At 42.0% G+C, this 24,117-nt stretch overlaps 1 protein-coding gene across 4 annotated transcripts in view; it reads left to right on the top strand.

Annotated features, from left to right (window-relative positions):
• The window catches only part of ELMO1 (engulfment and cell motility 1), an 805,215-nt gene that overhangs the window by 149,160 nt on the left and 631,938 nt on the right, over positions 1 to 24,117 (top strand). For all 4 annotated transcript variants that reach the window (XM_029589504.1, XM_029589501.1, XM_029589503.1 and 1 more), the window contains exon 4: positions 15,270 to 15,310. In XM_029589504.1, the coding sequence (XP_029445364.1) occupies positions 15,270 to 15,310 (41 nt within the window). The remainder of the gene's footprint in view (positions 1 to 15,269; positions 15,311 to 24,117) is intronic.

The raw sequence follows: 24,117 nt of genomic DNA, 5'->3' as shown, positions 1-24,117 counted from the left end.
CTGGTTTAATTCTTTCCTCACTAATCGTCAATATTAAATTCACATAGGGGCGTGTGCGTCCTCACAATACTCCATCTCCTCAAGAGTCCCACAAAGTTCTTCACTTTCACCCATTCTGTTTAACATCTATCTCTTATCATTATGCTATCTTTTAGACTGTCTCAATATCCAATTTAAAATATATGCAGATGACATCCAGTTTTTCGTTCTGTACTCAAAATTAAGAACATAAGAAATTGCCATGCTGGGTCAGACCAGGGTCCATCAAGCCCAGCATCCTGTTTCCAACAGAGGCCAAACCAGATCCCAAGAACCTAGCAAGTACCCAAACACCAAGAAGATCCTATGCTACTGATGTAATTAATAGCAGTGGCTATTCCCTAAGTAAACTTAATTAATAGCCGTTAATGGACTTCTCCTGCAAGAACTTATCCAAACCTTTTTTGAACCCAGCTACACTAACTGCACTAACCACATCCTCTGGCAACAAATTGTGCATTGAGTGAAAAAGAATTTTATCCAATTAGTCTTAAATGTGCTACTTGCTAATTTAATGGAATGCCCCTTCTATTATCTGAAAGTGTAAATAACCGATTCACATCTACTCGTTCAAGACCACTCATGATCTTAAAGACCTCTATCATATCCCCTCTCAGCATTCTCTTCTCCAAGCTGAACAGCCCCAACTTCTTCAGCCTTTCCTCATAGAGGAGCTGTTCCATTCCCTTTATCGTTTTGGTTGCCCTTCTCTGTACCTTCTTCATCATAACTATATCTTTTTTGAGATGTGGCGACCAGAATTGTACACAGTATTCAAGGTGCGGTCTCACCATGGAGTGATACAGAGGCATTATGACATTTTTTGTTTTATTAACCATTCCCTTCCTAATAATTCCTAACATTCTGTTTGCTTTTTTGTCTGCTGCAGCACACTGAATCCACGATTTCAAAGTATTACCCATTATGATGCCTTGATCTTTTTCCTGGGTGGTAGCTCCTAATATGGAACCTAACATTGTATAACTACAGCAAGGGTTATTTTTCCCTATATGCAACACTTTGCACTTGTCCACATTGGATTCAGAATGAATTGGAGACTATCGTAATCATTTCCAAATTCCTAATGCCTTCCACCTCAATCACTCCCATTGCTGGTAAACTCTCAAGACAATGTGAGAACTTCTACTGAACAATCATAGCTAGAGAAAATTTCACAAAGTTGGCATGCAATTTTGCTTAGTTTGCCAAATAAAAATCAGATTAACTGGTCTAATTTTGTGGAAGGTTGGTAAATGCTATTATAGACTTGTATATGAATGTTAAATTGGTAGCTCAAGTAAACAAAATCATTTAGGAAGGAATCTTTGCAGATCAAAACCATACTATATCAGCAGATAACCACTTGGTCCACCCGGTCTGTCCATCTGTGACTGTCTACTGCACTGCCATAGGTCTTACTCAATCTTTGGCCATCTCCTTCCCTTCCCCTGCCAATAAGATCCCTTTTGGGGATCATTTTCAAAAGGTTTAACTAGCTAACTCTGGGACGTAGCTGAATAAACCTCTGCTTTTCAGAATTTCCCCAGCTAATTTCACAAGGACGCCAAATTTGGTTGAGAAAAGAAGAGGTGACTCCAGGGGTGGGGACTTAAGACTTAACATGTCTTTTTAGTACACTTTAGAAAATTGGCCTCTCTGCAGAACAAAGTAGGTCATTTGAATGACCCAGTACTAATAATTCTCTTGGCTGTAATAAAAGTGCTGCTACATGTGCTTCAATGAACGGAGAGAGGATCAACATTTTTGCAGGGAAAAATCATCCCATTCTTATTAGACAATAAAATCTTGAATGCCTTGAATGTGGTCCAATACTGTATCTTTGGTTTCCTTATACATCAACACCATAAAAGCCTGGCTCTCTCACCATTGTCTGAAACTTAACACCTCAAAAACAGAAATTGTACATTTATCCTCCATTCCAATGTCCGATTGTAGACCTCCTGCTCATCTTGATCTTAACGGCACTCTTTTACTGATCACATCTAAAGCCCGCAACCTCGGAGTCATTATCGACTCTAGTCTTTCCATGTCTCACCACATATCCCTAACCATAAAAAAAAACTTTCTTTAAGCTACACATGCTGAAATGTCTCAAACCCCTAGTTTACCCTCAAGACTTCAGTCTTTAATTTTCAGTAATTTAGACTACTGTAATGCCCTGTTTTTTGGTCTCCTCCAAAATGCTGTTCGACTGCTACAATTAATCCAGAACTCAGCAGCACGCATTCTCACCGGCAAGTCACATAGAAACCATATTTCACCTGTGCTTTACTATCTATACTGGTTACCCATCGAATTCAGGATCAAATTAAAAATTCTTTCCATTATTCATAATTTATTAAATGACAACACCTCAACTTGGCTCAGCTCCCAATTACGCATCTATAGACCCTCTAGAAACTTATGTTCATCCCAAAACAACTTTCTGCAAGTTCCTACAATCAAAATTGCCCGACTAGACATAACGAGACGCCATGTGTTTTCAGTAGCTGGCCCGCAACTCCGGAATGCTACCCCAGATAATATCAGATATGTAAGTAGCAGGACAGGTTTTTAAACTCTCTTTAAATTCTGTCTCTCTTTAAATGTGTTTTTAACATCAATGAGGCCATTTAATCATGCCTCTCTTATATTGCCTTCTTGACCTGTGTTAAGCTCTACTGTTCACATTCTGTCCCTCCCCTAAGAGCATTTTATCTGTTCATCTTTATTTATGAATATACTCGGGTAGATTTTCAAACAGCGCGATTTGGCGTACTTTTGTTGGTGCATCAGGCGCAAACAAAAGTACGCTGGATTTTAGTAGGTACGCACGTAGCTGCTAAAATCCTGGATCGGCGCGCGCAAGGCTACCGATTCCGTATAGCCGGCGCGCGCCGAGCCGCGCAGCCTCGGAGGGAACTTTCTTTTGCCCTCCCCTCACCTTCCCCTCCCTTCCCCTCCCTTCCCCTACCTAACCCACCCCCCCGGCCCTGTCTAAACCCCCCCTTACCTTTGTCGGGGGATTTACGCCTCCTGGAGGGAGACGTAAATCCCCGCGCGCCAGCGAGCCGCTAGCGCGCCGGGACGCAACCTGGGGGCGGGTCCGGAGGGCGTGGCCATGCCCCGGACCCGCCTCCGAAACGCTACGTCCCGCCCTGAAAACGCCACGCGGATCGGGCCCGCCCCGACACGCCCCCCTCGGAAAACCCTGGGACTTACGCGAGTCCCGGGGCTCTGCGTGCGCCGGTAGGCCTATGTAAAATAGACGCACCGGCGAGCAGGGCTCTTAAAATCCGCCCCACTGTTTTTAAGTTTCTTAGTCTTTTTACTTTGTATTATTTTATTTTGTGATTTTATGTATGTTACATTGTGAACTGTTTTAATTACATTTAGTATAAAAAAACGGTATATAAAATATTTAAAATAAATAAATATAAAACTTGGTCAAGAAATATCCCCAGGTAGTTGCAAATAAAGGGTTATGTTTCCAGAATAGATATTCCTGCTTCCAATTGAGCTGGAAGCCTTAAAGTGCACAAGGAAACTGTCAGTTAAAAAAAAAAAAAAAAAAAAAGCCAACAAAACTAACCAAACAAAAAAAATCTCATGATTGAGTATTCCTTAATTTGAATTTGTGGGCAAATTATATTTTATGGCCAGCATTGATCACTGGATATCTGCTGTAGCACTTCTGAAGCCTGGAGTGGTCATAGGGTTACCTAGTGAAAACTAATGGACAAATAGATATTTATGGTTTTTGTTGGCCATCTGGTCACCAGATGATTGCTGTATGTTACATAGGATTTATTTCACTCATTTTCCCATCTGAAAGGAGCCAGAGGTGAACAGCTATTCAGACAAGCTAACAAATAAAATGTTTGCTATTCAAAGCTAGAGCAGTTGCTAATTGGGAGGCTGAATAGCCTATAGCCTTGATTACGGGAAAAATAGGGTGTTCGATAAAGCATTTTGGGCTTGCTCCACTTCAAGCTGCAGAAAGTGTTAGCTTCCTCATTTCCCTATGCATGAATCTCATCCCTTTTCAGACATGCAGAATTGTTGTGGTGATGTTGGTCCCATGTAGAAAAAGGCAGGGAAACCACACAGAGTATTCTTGGGCTGTGATGTCAACATAGTCCAAGAAGTCATACACATCTGTCCATATTTTAGTCCTCACACTGCATAGACCCTAAAACAGTTATTTGCCCTGGTTGGTTAGGACTCTGTGGGGAAAATTCCAGAGCAGCAAAAAAAAAAAGCTTAAGGGCAAACATTACCATCAGTGGGTTAAGAATGTATCAAGAATCATCATGCTTTAGTCTTTACAAGCAGACATATGAAAATCTCATCTCAACCATCATTGTATTGGATTAAAAGCAACTCTGGCTATAAATGGGTAATAAGCCCTATTTGGATGATTAAACATATGTTTCTATGAATTTGAGTAAGCATCATTCCACTTTTCCAATTTTAGGGTGCCCTGATAGCTCTGATACATTTAAACAAGGGCAAAGTAGCATCAGCAAAATAGGGGAAGGGTGTAAAGATGTTTGTTTATTCCTACACAGCATGTCAATGGGCACCTTCAACAGAGAAAGACAAAGCATTATCACAACAGAGTAATAATACACTTGCACTTTACAGAAAAAATTCTCAGTGACTATCCAAGCTCTCTGATTCTCCACCTACAGATATACCTTCACCATCTTCAGTTTCCTTCTCCGTGTCCATCTTTTTTTTCCTTACACAGCTGTCTCCTCTGGCCAGGAAAGATGCTGACAGATACAAATTTGTAACATGCAGCAAACAATGAACACCTTTCTGACCTTCACAGGGGCAAGGGTTAGGAAGCCTGCAGTGTGATCTACCAAATGAAACGGGCTTTTCAGCAAACCAAAATTGGTAGAGCAAAAGGTGTGGCTTTACTATGTTCCTGATGGAGAAGAGAAGTGGTGGAGGGGAGTTAGCAGCCTAGATAACAGTATCCATTATCATATATAAACCCAGAAGTAAAGTGACTCACCATTAAATTTCTAAAGCTTTGAAGACATCACTAATACAACAGAAGACTACATTGGTTCTAGCACTTAACCAATAGATCTCCTCTCTCTCTCCTGGATCCTGACTACAATTCTGGCCATAGAGTGGGCTCTGCCATAATATATGGGCTTGACCACTACATTTGTGACCAGTAAGGGATGATCTCAGCATATCTTGGTGCTCAGACTGTGGTACTGTTTACAGTACCAGTAGATGAGCTTCCTGGATCCTTGGAAGAACAAAACCTCATGAGTACAATTGATTCTCCTTATGATATTCAGGAAATGAGTGATGTCAAAGAAACGTTTACATACCTCTCTCTTCTTCAGTTCAGTGCAGGAATACTAGATATAATCAAACATGATTGACCTCCAGAAAAAAGTTGACACATTTAGAGGTAGGACTTACTGATACCAGTTATGTTTCTTGTTGCCTTCTGGAAAGATCCAGTAACTAAACAATGTGGAGCAATCATCACTTTCACCTCAACAGACAAACTGTGAGATAGGCCTACCTCATAAGATAAGAATTGCCATACTGGGTCAGTTCAAGGGTCCATCAAGCCCAGTATCCTGTTTCCTGCAGTGGCCAATCCAAGTCACAAGTAGCTGGCAAGTACGCAAACATTAAATAAATCTCAAGCTACTATTGCTTATTAATTAATAGCAGTTTATGGATTTTTCCTCTAGGAACTTACCCAAACCTTTTTTAAACCCAGTTACACTAACTGCTATAACCTCATCCTCTGGCAATGAATTCCAGAGCTTAACTATGGGCTGAGTGGAAGAATTTTATTCAATTTTTTTAAATGAGCTACTTGGTAACTTCATGGAGTTGCCCCCTGGTCCTTCTATTATCTAAGAAAGTAAATAACCAATGTACATTAACTTGTTCAAGTCCTTTCATGATTTTGTAGACCTCTATCATATCCCCCCCTCAGTCATCTCTTCTCCAAACTGAACAGCCCTAACTTCCTTAGCCTTACCTCATAGGGTAGCCGTTCCATGCCACTTATCATTTTTGTCGCCCTTCTGTGCACTTTCTCCAGTGCAACTATATCTTTGAGATGTGGTGACCAGAATTGCACACAGTATTCAAGATGTGGTCTCACCATGGAGTAATACAGAGGCATTATGACATCTATTGTTTTTTTTTGCCATTCTCTTCTTAATAATTCCTAACATTCTGTTTGCTTTTTTGATCACCACAGCACTTCAACGTATTATCCACTGACGCCTCGATCTCTTTCCTGGGTGGTAACTCCTAAGATAGAACCCAACTTTGTGTAACTACAGCAAGTGTTATTTTTTTCTATTTGAATCACTTTGCACTTGTCCATGTTAAATTTCATTTGCCATTTGGAAGCCCAATCTTCCAGTCTCGCAATGTTCTCCTGCAATTTATCACAATCCGCTTGAGATTTAACTACGCTGCATAATTTTGTCATCCGCAAATTTGATCACCTCACTTGTTGTACCCCTTTCTAGATCATTTATAAATATATTAAAAAAAGCACAGATCCAAGTACAGATCCCTGAGGCACCACTTCCATAAGTCCTAAACAGAGCTGGAAGATGAGAACTCTGCTCACCCTTAATCTACTTGGGAACTCTTTCTCATTTAGCTCTTTTAAATCTGCCTTGGGGCAAAATATTTTTCATCTGGATACTTGGTGTCTCCTACAGTTGGCCCAAGAGTAGATGCATTCTTAGAGCCACTCTGTTGTACCTCAAATGCATATTGATCGTAGACCAAGTGGAAAGGAAAATACCGTTCTCTTTTTGCCCATTTTATACAGAAGGCTTTTAATTGTGAGAAGTGAGGAAGGAATGTGTTCAACAGAGACAAATGACTGCTCTCAACTACCTCCAACATCTTGGACAGTGTTGGGTTGCAAAAGTCATGGTACTGTCTTTAAAGCGGCCATAAATGGCTGCAACCCATTTTTGTTTTTGTTTTTTTTTGTTTAAAACCTTTTCCTGAGCCTTTTATGCATTTTATTCTCATGGTATCAGAGTAAAATAAAATAATGTGCATGGGCTAGTTTCAGTAGCTTTCCATGAGAGGAAAAGAAGATTAAAAATATATATATATTTTTCCTTTCATATAAAAAAATGGGAGGCCACTCGGACTTAGTCCTGCTCCGAGGTAGCATACAGATAGAGTAGAGCCCTCAGGGAGATGAATAGAACCCCCATGTCTAAGGAGATGGATTGGCAATTGTAGGAGAAAAGGAAGTGGTTTGGCACCTGTAGTGGTAAGCATAGGAAAGTTTGTTTCTGCTTGCTGCAAATATCTGTATTTGGGTCCTTGCAAACAATTTTTCAAGAGTTTGAAAATAGCCTGAATAACTTTACAACAGGAGATATTTAGGGAAACTCAATATTCAGCTGCTATTTACCAAAACAGCCGGGGTGAGTCAACCTAATAGTTCATACCGCAAGGAGTTTATAATACAAGTTTGAGTAGGGGGAGAATATATACATTTCTGAGATCACATGATCGGTGGTACATAGTGGAACTGAACAGTCTTATGCAGGTATTTTGCCATATGCTGTTCAGTTGACTGCTTAATAACCCGGTCCTACAGCATAATTATATGATATATTGTCATTGAATAGTGTTAATATGTAACTTTTTTTTTAATAACTCTTTATTTAGTACATTTTTGGCAAAAAGCGCACACTATGTAATTTTATTGGTCGTGAAGCCTTTGAATCTCAAAGTTCTGAAATAGAAAGCAATTTCAAAGCTCTTTCTGTGAATTAAAAATTATTTTTCTAATGGAAATGAGAGTTTTGAAAATTGTGTACCCTTAATGTGGGTAAAATAAACCTGCATTATTCTATAGCTTGGGTAATATTTCCTGTATTGAGGATTTCCAGGGGCAGAGATAGGTTGGGGGATGGAACAACATTATTTTTTGATTATCTAAAATTATGCATGTTCTTTTAGCCATAAAAGTTTTTCCGCAGAGAAAGCAGGCACATATTTGTGTGTAATTTTTGAAAGGGCAATAATCAAAGCACAATTATCCATATAATTTTGGTTTGATTATTGATGTAAATCCTGTAGGTATAAATTTTCCATGGGGTTTGCACCAACACAGCAACTTTAGTTACTGCCCCCAAAGTATCTACATTTAATTACATAAGCTGAAAATGTATATCATGTGAATCCTATTACAACTAAATTGTGCCTGTTGGCCAATTTAAAGAATGAGGTGGCTGGATTTCTTAATTGTGGCTTCCCCAGTGACCTGTCATTTGTATTTGGGCAGAGGTCAGACACAATTTACACTAGTCTGCATTTCATTCTCTTGGGCACTAAACAAATGTTCCAGAATGTAACTAGAAAACTATTGCACATGGGATGCACTATCAGGAGAGTAGTTTGCTTACTCAAGCCACTTTTGAAGAGAATCCTTTAAATTCCTGTTGATAAAAATAGTTTGTTTTTTGCCTTCTCTGGTAAATACATGATTCTTTCAGTATAAATACATGATTCTTTCAGTATAAATACAAGGAGATGGTTTGCGGAACAAACACTAAATAAGGACAGAGTTAAGTTTTAATAACGTGTGTCTGAATACATGAGATAGTATGAATTTTGTATTTAAGAAGAGCAGAGAGCACAGCATTCACAGCATTATCTTTATTTTTAAAGAATACTTTATTGATTTTAAAATGTTCTTTATATTGCGTGTACTATGCCCGTGTTGATGTTGTTCTGTACCATCAGTACCCTTTACATGTTTAACCACATCTTGCTACCAGCTGTTAACATGTCCCAGCCAGCAGAATATTTTTCTGTGAAAAGCAATTTCTGTTGCATGCAACATTTTCCTTCTTTATTGTTCTTTTGAAAACTATTATGCAATTTGTTTTGCGGTTCAAAGTATTTTACTGTTTCTGGTGAGGTCCAGTTCACAGGCCTTCATGTTATGTGGGTTGGAGAGAGGCTGGCACAAGAAAAAGAGAGACATGGATGTGGAGAGCCTACTTTTGTATTTATTTTACTAATTTGTGATTACTTGAACATTCCTTGCTTTAGAAAATCATTTCACTTATTAGGAAAGGCCACCTCAGAAATATTTATGAACATTGTAGTTATGTTAATAGGTATCATACCCAGCTCGGTTGATAATTATATGTAAGGACAAGGTGAAACTCATGTTTTCATAAACCATTCATCCCCCATATTCCAGTGTACCTTTCCTTCCTTCCTACACTTATTTTAAATTTCTTATTTTTTAATATACATTCCCCCTCAAGTATCACCTCATGGATTTCTCTATAGCTGGTTTTTTTTTAATTTAAATAATGTTTTATTGAAATGGATGTGATTAAGAAGAACAAGAAAAGAGAGAGATCAATGTCCAGCTAAAGGAAGAGTAAATTACATAGAGAAAACCTTTCAAAGGAATCTAGATGGGGATTATAAGGAGTTACCTGGTTATATTACATCCCCAAAAATGGGTTATCCCAGGGGTGGAAATGGTTCGTGGTAGAAAAAATATCTGAGTAGATTTAATTTTCCCCTCTACATGCATATTTTGAAGTATGCAGCTGATTCACAATTATTTTAAATGCAAGGTTCATGAGTACTTTTGTTTACAAAATTTACAATATTTGTTGCCAGAGGATGTTGTTAGTGCAGTTAGTGTAGCTGGGTTTAAAAAAAGGTTTGGAAAAGTTCTTGGAGGAGAAGTCCATTAACTGCTATTAATCAAGTTGACTTAGGGAATGGCCTCTGCTATTACTGGCATCAGTAGCATGGGATCTTTTTAGTGTTTGGGTAATTGCCAGGGTCTTGTGGCCTGGATTGGCCACTGTTGGAAACAGGATGCTGGGCTTGATGGACCCTTGGTCTGACCCAGCATGGCATGGTCTTATGTTCTTACTGTAAACTCCAAAATACATTACCAAAGGCCTAATACCATATGAGTTCCTAGTGATTTTCTTTTTGCAGGGTTTTCTGGTTGGCATCCCAACCGGGCATGTCAATATAATATATATATGTTATTGTAAGTGATATTTCTGTCCTTTTTTATGTAAAATCTTTCTGGGCCAGGGAATTTAAAAATAAATGCATAATTTTTAACCTGTGTGTGGGGAGGGGAAGATTGGCTCAAGACTGTAAGGTTTGTCTAGGATGTCTATGCCCTTGCACTAGCCTGAAAGAGTGCACCACACACAGATCCCCCACCATTCACTCATCTCCCACAACCCTACCCTTTGGAACACCCTCCCACCAGAACTCAGACAAGACTCTTGCCAGATCTCGTTCAAGAAAAAACTGAAAACATGGCTATTCAGTCAGGCATTTCCTTGAAGACCCAACATATACTATCCACGACATCTTTAATTGATTCTATTTGTTATAAATTCACCCTATATCCTTCCCTATTTTACACCTTCTCCTTTTGCCCCTCCTCCCTATCCCCTTCTTCATGTAAACCCAGCCAATTTTTTCCCCTTGTTTTTCGTTTTATCATTTAAGGCACATTTAATCAAATTCGCTATAAGAATTGTCACCAATGGTTTCTAAAGGTTTAAATGTTTAATTTGTTACTAGTATACTATGTAATGCTCGCAAGCACTATTATATTGTTCCATGTTCTCTGTTCCATGTAATGCCACTTGGCAAGTTGAATTGTTTTACTGTAAACCGGTTTGATTTGCATCCAATGCAAGAAGATCGGTATATAAAAAAACCAAAAATAAATAAATAAATAAATAAACCCCAGGGGCAGATGCTGGGGAAGGGTGGGAGGCTGGTGGTAAGGTTCCTAGGAGTGTGACAGCATTACCAGCTTCCTAGGAATATTATCGCTAGTGCTCTGTCATTTCTCTGGGAACCCTGAATTTTGCATTCCCGCTTCCAGTATTTCAAATCACCAAAAGAGCCAGACACCAAGTAGACACCTTCCACCTTGGCCTCCTCAGTGATTTGACCTGTGGCATGCCTCGGGGGATGAGCAGGTGCCTTTGCTTCAGCAGCAGATTGCCTTGAGCCACCCCTGGCTCTCCTCATAACCATGAATGTTCTGAATCTAGGAATATTTGTAGGAATTGCAGCTGTAATGTGGGTGGACATTGCCAGCCTCTGTAGCCTCCTCATGGCTTGGAGTCAGTTGAGAGTTCAGAGAACCAGACTGAGCTACTCATAATCCAGAAGCAGTGGATTCATTTACTGCCCTCTGATCCTATTAAATTCTTGGTCAGAGAGCACCGTTCACTGAGAAATCTTGTTTATCTGTATCCTACAGCACATGTCCAGCCAGAAAAAGATCAGTATGGCTGTGTTTCAGTGATGCACAAGAAGAAAAGGATTGTAAAGCACAAAAGAAAATGACGAAAATCCCAGTCTTTATTTGATGAGGAAATATCAGCATCTGGAATTTTCTTGTCACAAAATACTTTGAACTTTTTGAGAGAGGTTTTTCTAATGTTACCAATGTTCATTCCATTGGAATGATAAAAGTAATAGCAACTTTGCCTCCAATGCTTTCCCTCTCCTCTCCACCAGTGTGTTACCTCCTTATTTTTCATCTTAACCAGCTATGAATGAGTAATAACACAGAGGGTCAGCCACCAGCTTGTGGGAAGCTTAGCACAAGTGGACCTCATAATGGAGTATATTTCCGCCTCCCTCCAGCAGGGAGGCGGAAATGTACTCCATTATGTACTCCATTATGTACATACTCCATTATGTACTGTACTTTCCTGGCTGGTTGGTTGGTTCTTGCATGCTCTATGGTTTCAACCCCCTCTTGGGGGTCATCTTGCTTCCTGGTTTATGATGTATATATGTTTATTACTCCCATCCCCTATTCTCTACATTGACTTATGGTTCAAACCAGTATTTTGTATAAAATAGCAGTCACGATTTACAGCTTACTACATAATGTCAACTTTTCTTGGATCTCTACCACTCTGAAAATCCACATTTACAGGTGAAACAACTCTTTCCTTGAATCCTGACATTCTTGCATGCACACTTTGGTCATCCAACCAAAACCTCCTTGATATTCCATTACCTCGAATTGTATGCTTGGCAGACAAATGTGAAAGGGTATTTCCTCTCTGGGCCTCGCTTTATGGAACTCTCTTCCTCAGGAGATACATAACATCCCGGCACCAAAGGCCTTTAAGAAAGCCCTCAAAATGCTATACTTAGACTGCCTATCTTCTCCATTTCTTCTTCACCGCTGTTAATTTATGATATTCCTGTCACTGTTCTATTGTGTTTTAATTTATGAATATTTACTTTGTTCCCCACCCTGAACCTTGGAGGACGTAGATAATAAATGTTAAATATTATGTATATGTACAGTGGACCTTGTCTGCTTCTGTGCCAGAGCTTGGTTCTGTATTTCTCCAGTGTGTGTCTTGTTCTTGCTGTGGCCTTACTTTTCTCTGGATCTAGACTCTTCATTGGACTGTCTTCCTTCCAGGCTATGGTTGCGGCTTAGCTCTCCTTTAGAAGTGAGATTCCCTGAAGGGGTGTGTTCAGCAGCTTTGTCATCATGGCTATGTTCAATTGTCTTGGGTAAGTTGCCTCTTGGTACCAGACCTGTGCAGCCAAACGCTTGGAGGCCATCAGCACCTGAGGGCTGAACTTGAGGGGAAGACAGCTGCTATAGGCATAAGACCACGCCTTCCATAATCTGGTACCAGAGGTGCTTGGTTCTGCAGTTTTCCTTGCTTTGTCTTTGGGCTCCAGCCTACTCACCATCTCAGGGTTTCCCTATTTGACGAGTTATCACATCAAGCTCTGGCCAAATGGATTCCATTGAGTTGGGCATAACTTCTGATGGCTCAGCACCTGAGGAAGTGGCAGGGGCAGATTGTTGCACTCATTGTAGCTCTCCAACTAAGGGTGTTTGCTGGAGCATGGCTTCAGGAATAAGTTCTTCCATCTCTAACAGTTTTAATCGGGCCAGTCCTGCTCCTTTTGTTCCAGCAGCTCCAGTTCCTACAATAGTGATTCCAGTTGTCCCTTCAGTTTTGATTTCTGTTCCTTTCATCTCAGCGAATCTGGTTCCCACTCCAGCTCCTGCATCACTTGCTTCAGTGACTCTAGTTCCCACACTGGAGAATCTGGTTCCAGTGATAGTTGTTCCAGAGACTTCATCTGCAGTTGTCCTGGATTTTGGGCCAAACAAGTCCAGGCCCAATTCTGACCCCATTCCTATATGGCACTTTGCCTCCCTGAGGTGGGTTTAGGAACCTGGGGGTCCCTGGGGGAGTCCAGAATCCACCCTTTGGGGTAGGGGGTACTGTGAGGGTTTGCTGCTGTTCTGCAGCTGGCTTAGTCCAAGTAAATCTCATGATGGCGTGATCTTCCACATTTCACCAGTAGTTATCAGTATGTTTTCCTGGCTGGTTAGTTCTCTCTTGCCGGCTCTGATTCCCACTTCCTCTCGGAAGCCAACTTGTTTCCTGGTTTATTATGTATATATACACTGTGGATTGTGTCTGCTTCTTTGTCAGATGTTAAGTACTACTCCAGCATGCACCGTGTGCTTCCAGTGCTTTCTGCGGTGGCCTTTATTCTCACTCAGTCTAGATGCTTTGTTGAGTTAGTTCCATTTCAGGCTCCAGGTGCGGTTTGGTCCTTCTTTCGGAGTAAGCTTTCCTCAAGTTGTGTGTTCAGCTGGTTTCTCCTTGTGGCTGTACTCGGCTGTTTTCAGTAGCTCATCCTCTGGTACTGGCCTTGTTCAGCCAAAAGACCATAAGACCACATATTTCTGCATTTTGGTACCAGAGATATTTGATTCTGCAGTTTCCCTTGCCTTGTTCTTGGACTCCTGCCCACTTACTATCTTGGGGTTCCCCTCTATGAATGAAAATTGTCAGAGACACTAGTTGAAAAGGAACGCCTTTGGGGGAGGACCTAGACTATCCAGTTTCCTTTAACACTGAATACATCGTTTGTGGGGTATATATGAATAGTACTTAGATGTAGTGGGAAAACACTGATATTAAATGGCATTACTTCCATGATTCAGGACTTGGCACATGCCAAGAGAATGCATGTTCTCTTCCTGGAAGTTCTTCATTGTGAACCCTCTGCAGAGCTCCTCCAATGGGCTCTGCAGAGGGTTGGAGATCATTCGGTTGCATGGCTTCAAAAAAGTCCCCAAAGTGTGGAGAAAATAAGTCTAATTTAGAAGTCACTTTCTCCATTCAAGGAAGTGTAGTACCGTAGGGAGTATTTCAGTCTTCTTGACCTTTGAGTCTGCATGGTTGAAATGATTACTTAAGCTAGAAGTAAAAGCTGAAATAAATAACACAAATTGCTGTGTAATGGGAATCTTAAACTTTCCTCTGCTGTTTTAGAGATGATAAATGTATTATTGGAGAAGAGTATCAGAGCACCTGTGTGTGCAAGTTTAGCTCTTCTATTTTTAAGCTTTTTTTTTTTATTGGCTGAACATATAATCACACAGATGTAAAACACAGTAAAGGCACTATACATTTTCCAGTTGAGAATTCTGTCAGTTATCCTCTGCTCAATAAAAACACAGGAGTTATTTATATATCAAACACAATGAAGCACAGCAGCAACTGAGGCAAACTCATGCCATCACATTACTAGGGGGAAATGTCCCCTTTATTTTCATACTCTTTTAATTGTTATTACTTGGTTGTGTTTAGAGAACAGGAGATAATTTTTTTTCAGCACTTAGAGCCTCATAAAAAATCTAATTTCTCTTTTGAATGATATAAAAAAAAATAGTTGTGTTGGTTTATTTAACGATAGAACGTTTTCATGCCGCTTTTTGCTGATATGTCTGGAGAGTTTGAAATGCTTGCCAGAAATCTTAATTATGGTTAAGTACAACGGCAAAATATGCTGATCTCTACCAATGAAAAAAAGTTGGAGCTGAAAATCTTCTCTGATAGCTGGCTTCTTTTGACAGGTGACGCAGTACCAGGCATGCAGAAAACATCTTGATTTTCATTGGTGATATTTAAGCTGCAGTATTAAAATGTACAGACTTGTCATGATGTTAGTTAACTTAATTGAGTTGCTGCACGACATCGACACTTCTTTTTCCACAAGTTGTTGTTTTAATAGATAATTCTGTTATCAAGCATTTCTGCTGGCTTAGAATAGCAAACCCCATGATACAGTAGAAGTGTCATGGCCTAATCATGTGTCTCTTTCTGTTATAGAAAAAGCCATTGTCTTCAATAATTAAAGAAGTCTGTGACGGGTGAGTACTAAACAGAGGGCGCTTATTGTTTATATCAGTACTGTAATAGAAGGGAAAGATGTGGGGGAAGCGTTACAATGTCCCTTTTTATAAATATGCTTGGTAAATGTTCTGTTCAGATGGGAAAGGATGCTTTACAATTTAAAAAAATAAATAATCGTGTGGAAAAATTGTAAATAAAGCATGGGACTAGAAGTTAGGACACTATAATCTCTAGTCTGTTCTTCCACCAACTGTTTTTATGACTTTGGAAAAGACATGTTATCTCAGTGTATCCCATGGCATGCAATTGAAATCAGTTTTGTTAATATCGTGGCTCCTTTTCTTGTCTAACATTGAGAATGAAGGTTGCCAAATTGATTGCCAAACCATTCATCGCAGAGGAAATATGTTACTGATGTTTTGTGATGGTAAAATGTATTTGAATCTATTTAGTTACATCTTAAAAGAGAAAGCTGGTAAACTTTTTTAAACAAAAAGACAGTCCTAAATATATCAGGTTGTGGAAGCTCCTGCAGTATAATGCTGGTTTATTAATAGATAAGCATCCCCTGAGTTATGATAATTCTGCAGGTACAAATAAGCAGGCAACTTCAATCGAGGTTATAAACGCTCATAGTTGGGGCAAAGCTTCGTTTGCAGTCTACTTATCCAGTCCAGGTAAATTTCCACAGTAATTCATCTTAATATACAAACACAGTACATACTTGAGACACAACTTCTATTTACAGTAATCCTCTAAAGACCAATTCATATCCTTAGAGGGAGGGACCATGCATCAAGCTAACAGCCATCTGAGCCTACCTCTCTTCAAGACATTCTATGGCTCTGCATGAAGGCACCAGTCCCCAACTGGGCAGCCCCCAGTTCAAGGCTCGCCATAGCACTTTTTGCCCTGACTTCACCCCGCACTCCAGAGGTAACCTCCGGATACCTTCACGGACCCTCCCCTGGATCTAGGATCAACTATTATGAGATGCCATCCTTTAGGAATAGTACAGGAGTTATATTACCAAACCAGGATTTCCCTAAAAAATAACCTAGAGGTGTTAGTCACAGATATCAGTTAATTGTTATTTTAAAAAAAACATCTTGCCGCATCTCAAAAAAAATATAATTGCGATGGAGAAGGTACAGAGAAGGGCGACCAAAATGATAAGGGGAATGAAACAGCTCCCTTATGAGGAAAGACTAAAGAGATTAGGACTTTTCAGGTTGGAGAAGAGATGGCTGAGGGGGGTTATGATAGAGGTGTTTAAAATCATGAGAGGTCTAGAACGGGTAGATGTGAATCGGTTATTTACTCTTTCGGATAATAGAAAGACTAGGGGGCACTCCATGAAGTTAGCATGTGGCACATTTAAAACTAATCGGAGAAAGTTCTTCTTCACTCAATGCACAATTAAACTCTGGAATTTGTTGCCAGAGGACTTGGTTAGTTCAGTTAGTATAGCTGTGTTTAAAAGAGGATTGGATAAGTTCTTGAAGGAGAGGTCCATTACCTGCTATTAATTAAGTTGACTTAGAAAATAGCCACTGCTATTACTAGCAACATAAAATGGAATAGACTTAGGGCCTCATTTTCTAAACGGATACCAAAATGGGGGCGGAGTCGGCCCCGGAAGAGGAGTCTGGGCATCACTGGGGCCGACTCCAGCAAAGGCGCCGCGGACGACGAAAAGGTAAGGCCTTTTTCGCGTCAGAGTTCGTGCCCAATATGGTGGCGCTATTGGGTGCGAAACTGGCAGCGATCGCACTGCGACGGTGCGATCGCTGCCGGCTAGCACAGGCTCGCCCCCCATTTCGGCCCCCCACCCCTCATTCCCTAAAGTATCGCAGGCCTGTGATACTTTAGAAAATGAGGCCCTTAATATTTGGGTACTTGCCAGGTTCTTATGGCCTGGATTGGCCACTGTTGGAAACAGGATGCTGGGCTTGATGGACCCTTGGTCTGACCCAGTATGGCAACTTCTTATATTCTGATAACTGCCGTAGACCCGCCCGTTGCCACTCCAGTCCCATGGTCCGACCACTTCCTCATCAACGCCCTCCTTACAACCAATGCCTCCTCTTCCGCATCACAAAAACATAGTAAAATCATATCTTTCAGGAAAACCTGCCCTACAGAGGACCTTACTCTAGCTTTTGATAAAGCAACCAATAATCTCGACCTCACTAATCCAGACACTGCTCTACTCTCATGGAACAATCCTTACCTCTGCAGTAGCCAATGAGACCTGCCCCATCATCTGCAAAGAAATACCCCTCACACAAACAGAAGAAACCATGGTACACAGCTGAATTAAAAAAGATAATTCTTTAGATCTAAGCAGAACCTTAGATCTAAAGAATGATCATGGCGCAAAACACCTTCACCGTCACATAAAGCTGCCTACAAAAATGTACTAAACACATACCATCAAGCCATTCTCCAAGCAAAACGAGACTTCTATTCAGCAAAAATTAATGATTATCAATTCATTTCGAATGTCCTATTCGCGTATGTTGCAAAACTCACAAACTCCATCCCCACTACGCACGATGAGACCAATGCCAGGGATAAATGTGAAGAACTAGCGCTATACTTCAAGAAAAAAATTGCCAACATTCTCTTTCGCTTTCCCTCTAAGCCTCCCCCCACCACCCTGCTCCCCAATGACAATAGGATCAACCTTGGGTCCTTCAACCTCACTACTTCCATGGAGATTGGGTCCATTCTAAAAAAGATGAAACCTGCTTCCCACATCTGACACCATCCCCTCAAAAATCCTCCTCTCTATTCCCTCCACCATTGCAAAACCCATTGCTGATTTAATTAACTGCTCCATCACCTTCGGTTCTATCCCAGACCCACTCAAACTTGCTGTCGTCAAGCCCCTCCTTAAAAAACCCACCCTCGACCCCACTGACCCAGCAAACTACCGGCCCATATCCAATCTGCCCTTCATCTCCAAAATCCTGGAAAAAGTAGTTAACACACAGCTCACCGAATTTTTAGAAGACAATAATATTCTACACCCATCCCAATTTTGTCTCCGTAAAACCCGTAATACCGAAACCCTACTACTATCAATGACAGATACCATCCTTAAAGGTATGGCTCATGGAAAATCATATCTACTTGCCCTACTGGACATCTCAGCAGCCTTCGACTAGCCGACTAGCTGAGAGAGGTATTTCAGATACAGCCCTATCCTGGTTTTCATCCTATCTGAACCATAGAAAGTATTTAGTAAAAATCGATAACTACGAATCCTCACATATCCCCATTACACAGGGCGTCCCTCAAGGATCCTCCTTGTCCTCCACCCTCTTTAATATTTATCTCATGCCATTATGCCATCTGCTATCCAAACTAGGCCTAAAGTTCTTCTTATACGCAGATGTACAGATCCTAATCCCCATTCAAATTTCCCTCAACGAAACTATGCAGTTTTTGGAATCCTGCCTGGCTTCTATAAACTCCTTACTATCTAACCTCCACTTAGCTCTAAACACAACAAAAACAGAACTCCTTATTATATCCAATCACCCGGACCGTATACCCCACCTTACCTCGCACAACAGTGCCCCAGCACACACCCCTCTGCAATCGGTAAGAGATTTAGGTGTTCTCTTGGACCAACACCTTAATTTCAAGCCTCACATCAAATCTCTCCTAAAGGGGGGCTTCTACAAGCTAAACATTCTTAAAAAAACTAAAACCCCTCCTCCACATGCATGATTTCCGGACTGTGCTGCAGGCGACCATGCTCACTAAGTTGGACTATTGTAATTCCCTCCTCCTGGGCCTACCTGTCTCCACCATCAGACCCCTCCAGATTTTGCAAAATGCCATGGCCAGGATCATAACCAACACCCATAGAAGGGACCACATCACCCCCATATTAAAGGACCTGCACTGGTTCCCGATTTCTTTACGGATACAATACAAAACCTTAACCATCCTACACAGTTCATTGTACAGATACAATTACCCATGGCTAGACGAAATGCCACGTTTCCGCTCCACCGAGCGTCCCTCTAGAACTCCCTTGCAGGCACCCTACACATCCCATCGCTCAAAACTGCCCACCTTGCCCTCACTAGAGAAAGAGCCTTCTCTATCGCGGGCATCTCCCTCTGGAACTCCCTCCCCACCTTCCTCTGTCTTGAGCCATCCCTACACAATTTTAAAAAAGGAGTCAAGTCCTGGCTCTTTAAGCAGGCATACCCTGATGCAAATCAAACTTAGTCCCTCTACCCGCCTGCTCTACCTTTTCTCCCTTGAAACCTTCCTCCTAACTTAAACCCCTCCCCCCACTATTTTGCCCCCTTACATCTTAATTTTGTATCACTGTATAATTGCCTTGTAATTCCATAAGTATTACTTGTACCCAGCCCTCTACTGTACACAGCCTTCCTTGTATATTGACGTCAATTGTATATAGCATTCAATTGTTTCTCATAGTTTGAATTATCTATCCTCTATATTGGTATATGATAATCGCAGTTTTATAACCACTTAATCTGGTTTCAATTGGTTTTCCTTTCTGCGTTCCTTATTTTTCCCTCTTAGCCTCTCTGGTTCCCTTCCCCGCCGCCTCCTTTTTCTAGCCTGCCCTCCTCTTCCCCTTCCGCGTTCATTGTAATTTTCCGTCCTTTTCAGTTCATTGTAAACCGGCGTGATGTGTTTGGTAAATAAAAGTTCATAAATAAACAAATAAATAAATAAAATATCTGTACAAATACCGATGTCAGTTAACTCTTCCAGGGTCATGGGTGGCTTTGTTTGAACCAACTCATTCTCCGTCTCCTCTTAACCCGAGATGAAATTGGTGTAACAGACGTTTACTGCTCCATCCAACATCTGCTTGTAGTTGACAGAAACAAGCTATGTAAGAGAGGACAGAACCTGTACCTTGCTAGAGCTGTAATAGTCCTCTGTCTGTAGTGCACTCTGATGCAGGTCTGAAAATATTTGTGTAAATTTATTGGGAAATATGACCTAGGTTATATCCTGGTTCTGTTCCATTTCAAGACAGTGAGTAGGGTTACTTTCCAGTATGCTTTTATGGTTGCTGTATTAACGTATTCTGGGTACAGTAAAAGTGTAATTCACACTGATGCAGAAATCCCCCTGCTTCTGTTGAACCTCTTTGGGGGAAGGAGCTTAGGTGCTGGGTAAATCTTGGGTCTGATGCTGCAGGTGCTGGATTTGCTGTTTCTGATTCTCTAATGCAGCCATTGCCAAAAACTGTGTAAAAGACATAAGACAGGGCTCAAGTCCTTTTTATAGCAAACAATCCAAACACAAAGTCTAAGCAAGTTCACTTGCAAAAACACTTTTTAAAAAAATATTTTTCTTATGCAAATGTAAAACTAGGACTGGAGTTCAAACCAGGTTTGCTGCACGAGCTTCAGAGCAAACAGGCTTTGCAGGACATGGTACTCTGCTTGTGCAGAGGACTGCAGGCAGATTTGATAATTGTTCCCAACACCTGGATGAATTCCAATTCACATTTCAAGAAACAAAATCCTAACTTCAATTTGAAAGCAGTGACTTGAGTTTTTATTGTTAACTTCCTCACAAATTCTGAAGGGAAACTAAGCTTCTTGCCTACATATTAAAAAAACATGTATGGAAAAACTGCAGGTCAACATTTTTTCCCTCAGTTGCTCTAGCAATATGACCCAGGCAGATTTACTATGGTGAGAGTTAAACTCTGATGCCCAGCATTTCATCAGATTGGAAGCCCCCTGCAAAACAAACCAGACTGGAAATGGTTTATTAAATAGGTAAGGTATTCCCTGACTTATGATGTATTGCAGATATAAATAACAGGTAACTTTAATCACCATTGCCTGACACACACAGTTGGAGCAAAGCTTAAATTCTGTCCACTTATTTAGTCCAGTCCAGTTTACGCGTTAATTCCTCTTCATGGACAAACACAGGACTTACGCAGAGTTTCAAGACTTTCATATCTCATCAGAATACACAAGGAGAAGAGCTCGCCAGTCTTCTTCCAGGATCCCACACTGTTGCTTGACCTCCTAGCCATCTAAATGCCGGGAACACCTTCCTGGTATTCCAGTTTGTCACAGGACAAGCAGGATGGTAATCCTCACATATGGGTGACATCATCAGGATGGAGCCCAATCACGGAAAACTTCTGTCAAAGTTTCCAGAACTTTGACTGGCCCCTACTGGGCATGCTAGCATGGCACTACCCCTGCAGCCAGCAGGGGTCCCCCTTCAGTCTTCTTTTTTCCTCGCAGCAGTAGCCTCGCGGTTAAGGAGCTCTGAAGAGATTCCTAACAGGAATTTTCCTCACAGAACTATTTAAAGTTAAATTGCCCCACAGGGGTCCCTCTAATTTTTTTCTAACCGCGGTACTCTGGTAAGTTTTTACCCATTTTCCGTCGATTACCGTCGAGTTTGGCCCTTGCGGCCTACTGGCCGTCGACTGTACCGCGGTTCGATTTTTTTCAATGGCCATGGCGTCTGGGTTCCGTCGGTGCCCGGACTGTACTCGCACCATGTCTATCACAGACCCCCATGTTGTCTGTGTAATGTGTTTAGGCCGGGAGCATGATGTCCTGACTTGCACCAAATGTGCCCTCATGACACCAAAAGGTCACAAAGCCAGAATGGAGAAGATGGAACTCCTTTTCCGTGCTCAAACCCCAACTCTGTCCATTGCATCGACTTTGTCGGAACAGGCACCGTCGACTTCGCGTCAGCATCGACCACCGACCGGTGACCGACCGCCATCGACGTCGTCACGGCCATCGACACCCTCTACTCCCCCTCAGGATCGAGGGGATCGCAGGAAAAAACATCGCCATCGACATCGTAAGACTCGGATCATCGAGGGAGCGAAACCATCGACCTCGCCACCGTCCGAGCCGCTGTCGAAGAAGCCCCGTCCAGAAAAGGCACCTACCATTCCTGCGACTGGGTCACTGAGGCAACCCTCACCTGATCGGAGTTTGGGAGCTGCGATTCCGCCTGTAAATGTGGTCCCTCCGGCTATGCCTCTGCCTCCCTCTTCTGTTCCGGAGCTGGGGCTGCTTGCTCCAGGTCTCCAAGAAGAACTGGACCAGATGGTTCAGGAGGCCATCGACAAGGCGATGCAACATCTCCAGGTCCCTCTGGCACCGATACCGGTACCGATTGTGGAACCTGTCGTCGACCCGATTTCAGCAGCGTTGGCACCGCTGCTATCCAGAATGGAAGTGCTGATGACCGCCCTTCCTCTGATGGATCCCGGGTCTCTGATGCCTCTGATGCCCTCCCCGATGACAGCTTCATCGGGAGGAGAAACACCGTTCTGCACCCCTCCATCGGGTGTGTTGCCTCAGCCATCAATGCCGATGCGTCCCTCGCCATTGATTCATCCATCGGTGCCTTTGATGCCATCATCGGTGCCTCCGGTGATTCCTCTGATTTTTTCGGAGCCTAGACCAGGACCCTCAGGTATCCAACCTCCTTCACTTCCTAAAGGACAGCCTGCTGATCCTTATGACACTTGGGGTTATGATACTTCAACAGACACCGATGACTTACCTTCACCACCTTCTCCCACTGAAAGTAGAAAGCGTTCTCCTCCAGAGGACCTCTCATTCATAAATTTTGTGAAGGAAATGTCTGAGTTGGTCCCCTTTCAACTACAGACGGAACAGGACGGTGGTGAGAATGGGACCAGATGATGGAGTTACTCCTATTCCTGGATGCCCCCAAAGTGATCACCTCTATTCCTGTTCATCAGGTGCTTCTTGATCTCCTCAAAAAGAACTGGGAAAACCCTGGATCAATTGCTCCAGTTCATAGGAAGGCTGACACTACTTATTTAGTTCAGTCAGCCCCAGGCTTTCAAAAAACCCAGCTTGGCCACCACTCAGTTGTGGTAGAGTCTGCACAGAAGAAGGCAAAAAGGTCAAAACCCCACTCGTCTACCTCGCCTGCTAAGGAACAAAAATTCCTAGACAACATTGGTCAATGAGTATTCCAAGGGGCCATGCTCATCTCCCGAATTGCTGCCTATCAGCTTTACATGACCCAATATAATAGGGTCATGAGCAGATACAGGACTTCTCCAAGTCCCTTCCAGAACAATTCCAAGACCAGCTACAAACCCTTGTAAACAAAGGATTTGAGGCAGGCAAGCATGAGATTTGAACATCTTATGACATTTTTGATACTTCTACCAGAGTGTCTGCAGCAGCTATTTCGGCAAGACGGTGGGCCTGGCTCAAGTCTTCTGACCTCCGCCCAGAAGTGCAAGACCGGTTATCCAACCTAGCATGTATTGGAGATAATCTGTTTGAAGAACAGATCCAACGAATGGTGGCCGAATTGAAAGATCATCATGACATTCTCAAACAGCTCTCTTCAATGCCTTCCGACTTCTCCTCAAGACAGCCCTTCAGGAAGGACTCTAAGAAGTCATTCTACCATCCAAGGAAGGCCTATCCGCCACCAGCAAGGTCCCGTGTCACCAGACCTTATCAAAAGCCTCAACCTCGCCAAGCCCGAAAACAAAAGCCACAAGTAGCTCCCCAGCCTGGACCTGCTTCAGGTTTTTAACTTCCGTTTAGAGAGCAGCAGTCAGATTCCTCTGCCAAGCATACCAGTGGGAGGTCGATTGTGCCACTTTCACAACATGTGGCAGTCAATCACGACAGACCAATGGGTATTGGCAATCATTGCTCGGGGTTACAATCTCAACTTTCTCACCCTGCCACCTGACTCCCCACCTCTACAGATGTGGGGGAACTCCAACCACTCCATTCTTTTGGATCAAGAGGTCTCCCTCCTTCTC

Source organism: Rhinatrema bivittatum, chromosome 2 (assembly GCF_901001135.1).
Source record: "Rhinatrema bivittatum chromosome 2, aRhiBiv1.1, whole genome shotgun sequence".
NCBI classification, from domain to species: domain Eukaryota; kingdom Metazoa; phylum Chordata; class Amphibia; order Gymnophiona; family Rhinatrematidae; genus Rhinatrema; species Rhinatrema bivittatum.
The sequence above is the reverse complement of the archived record's forward strand: the minus strand, read 5'-3'. Positions and strand labels throughout refer to the sequence as shown.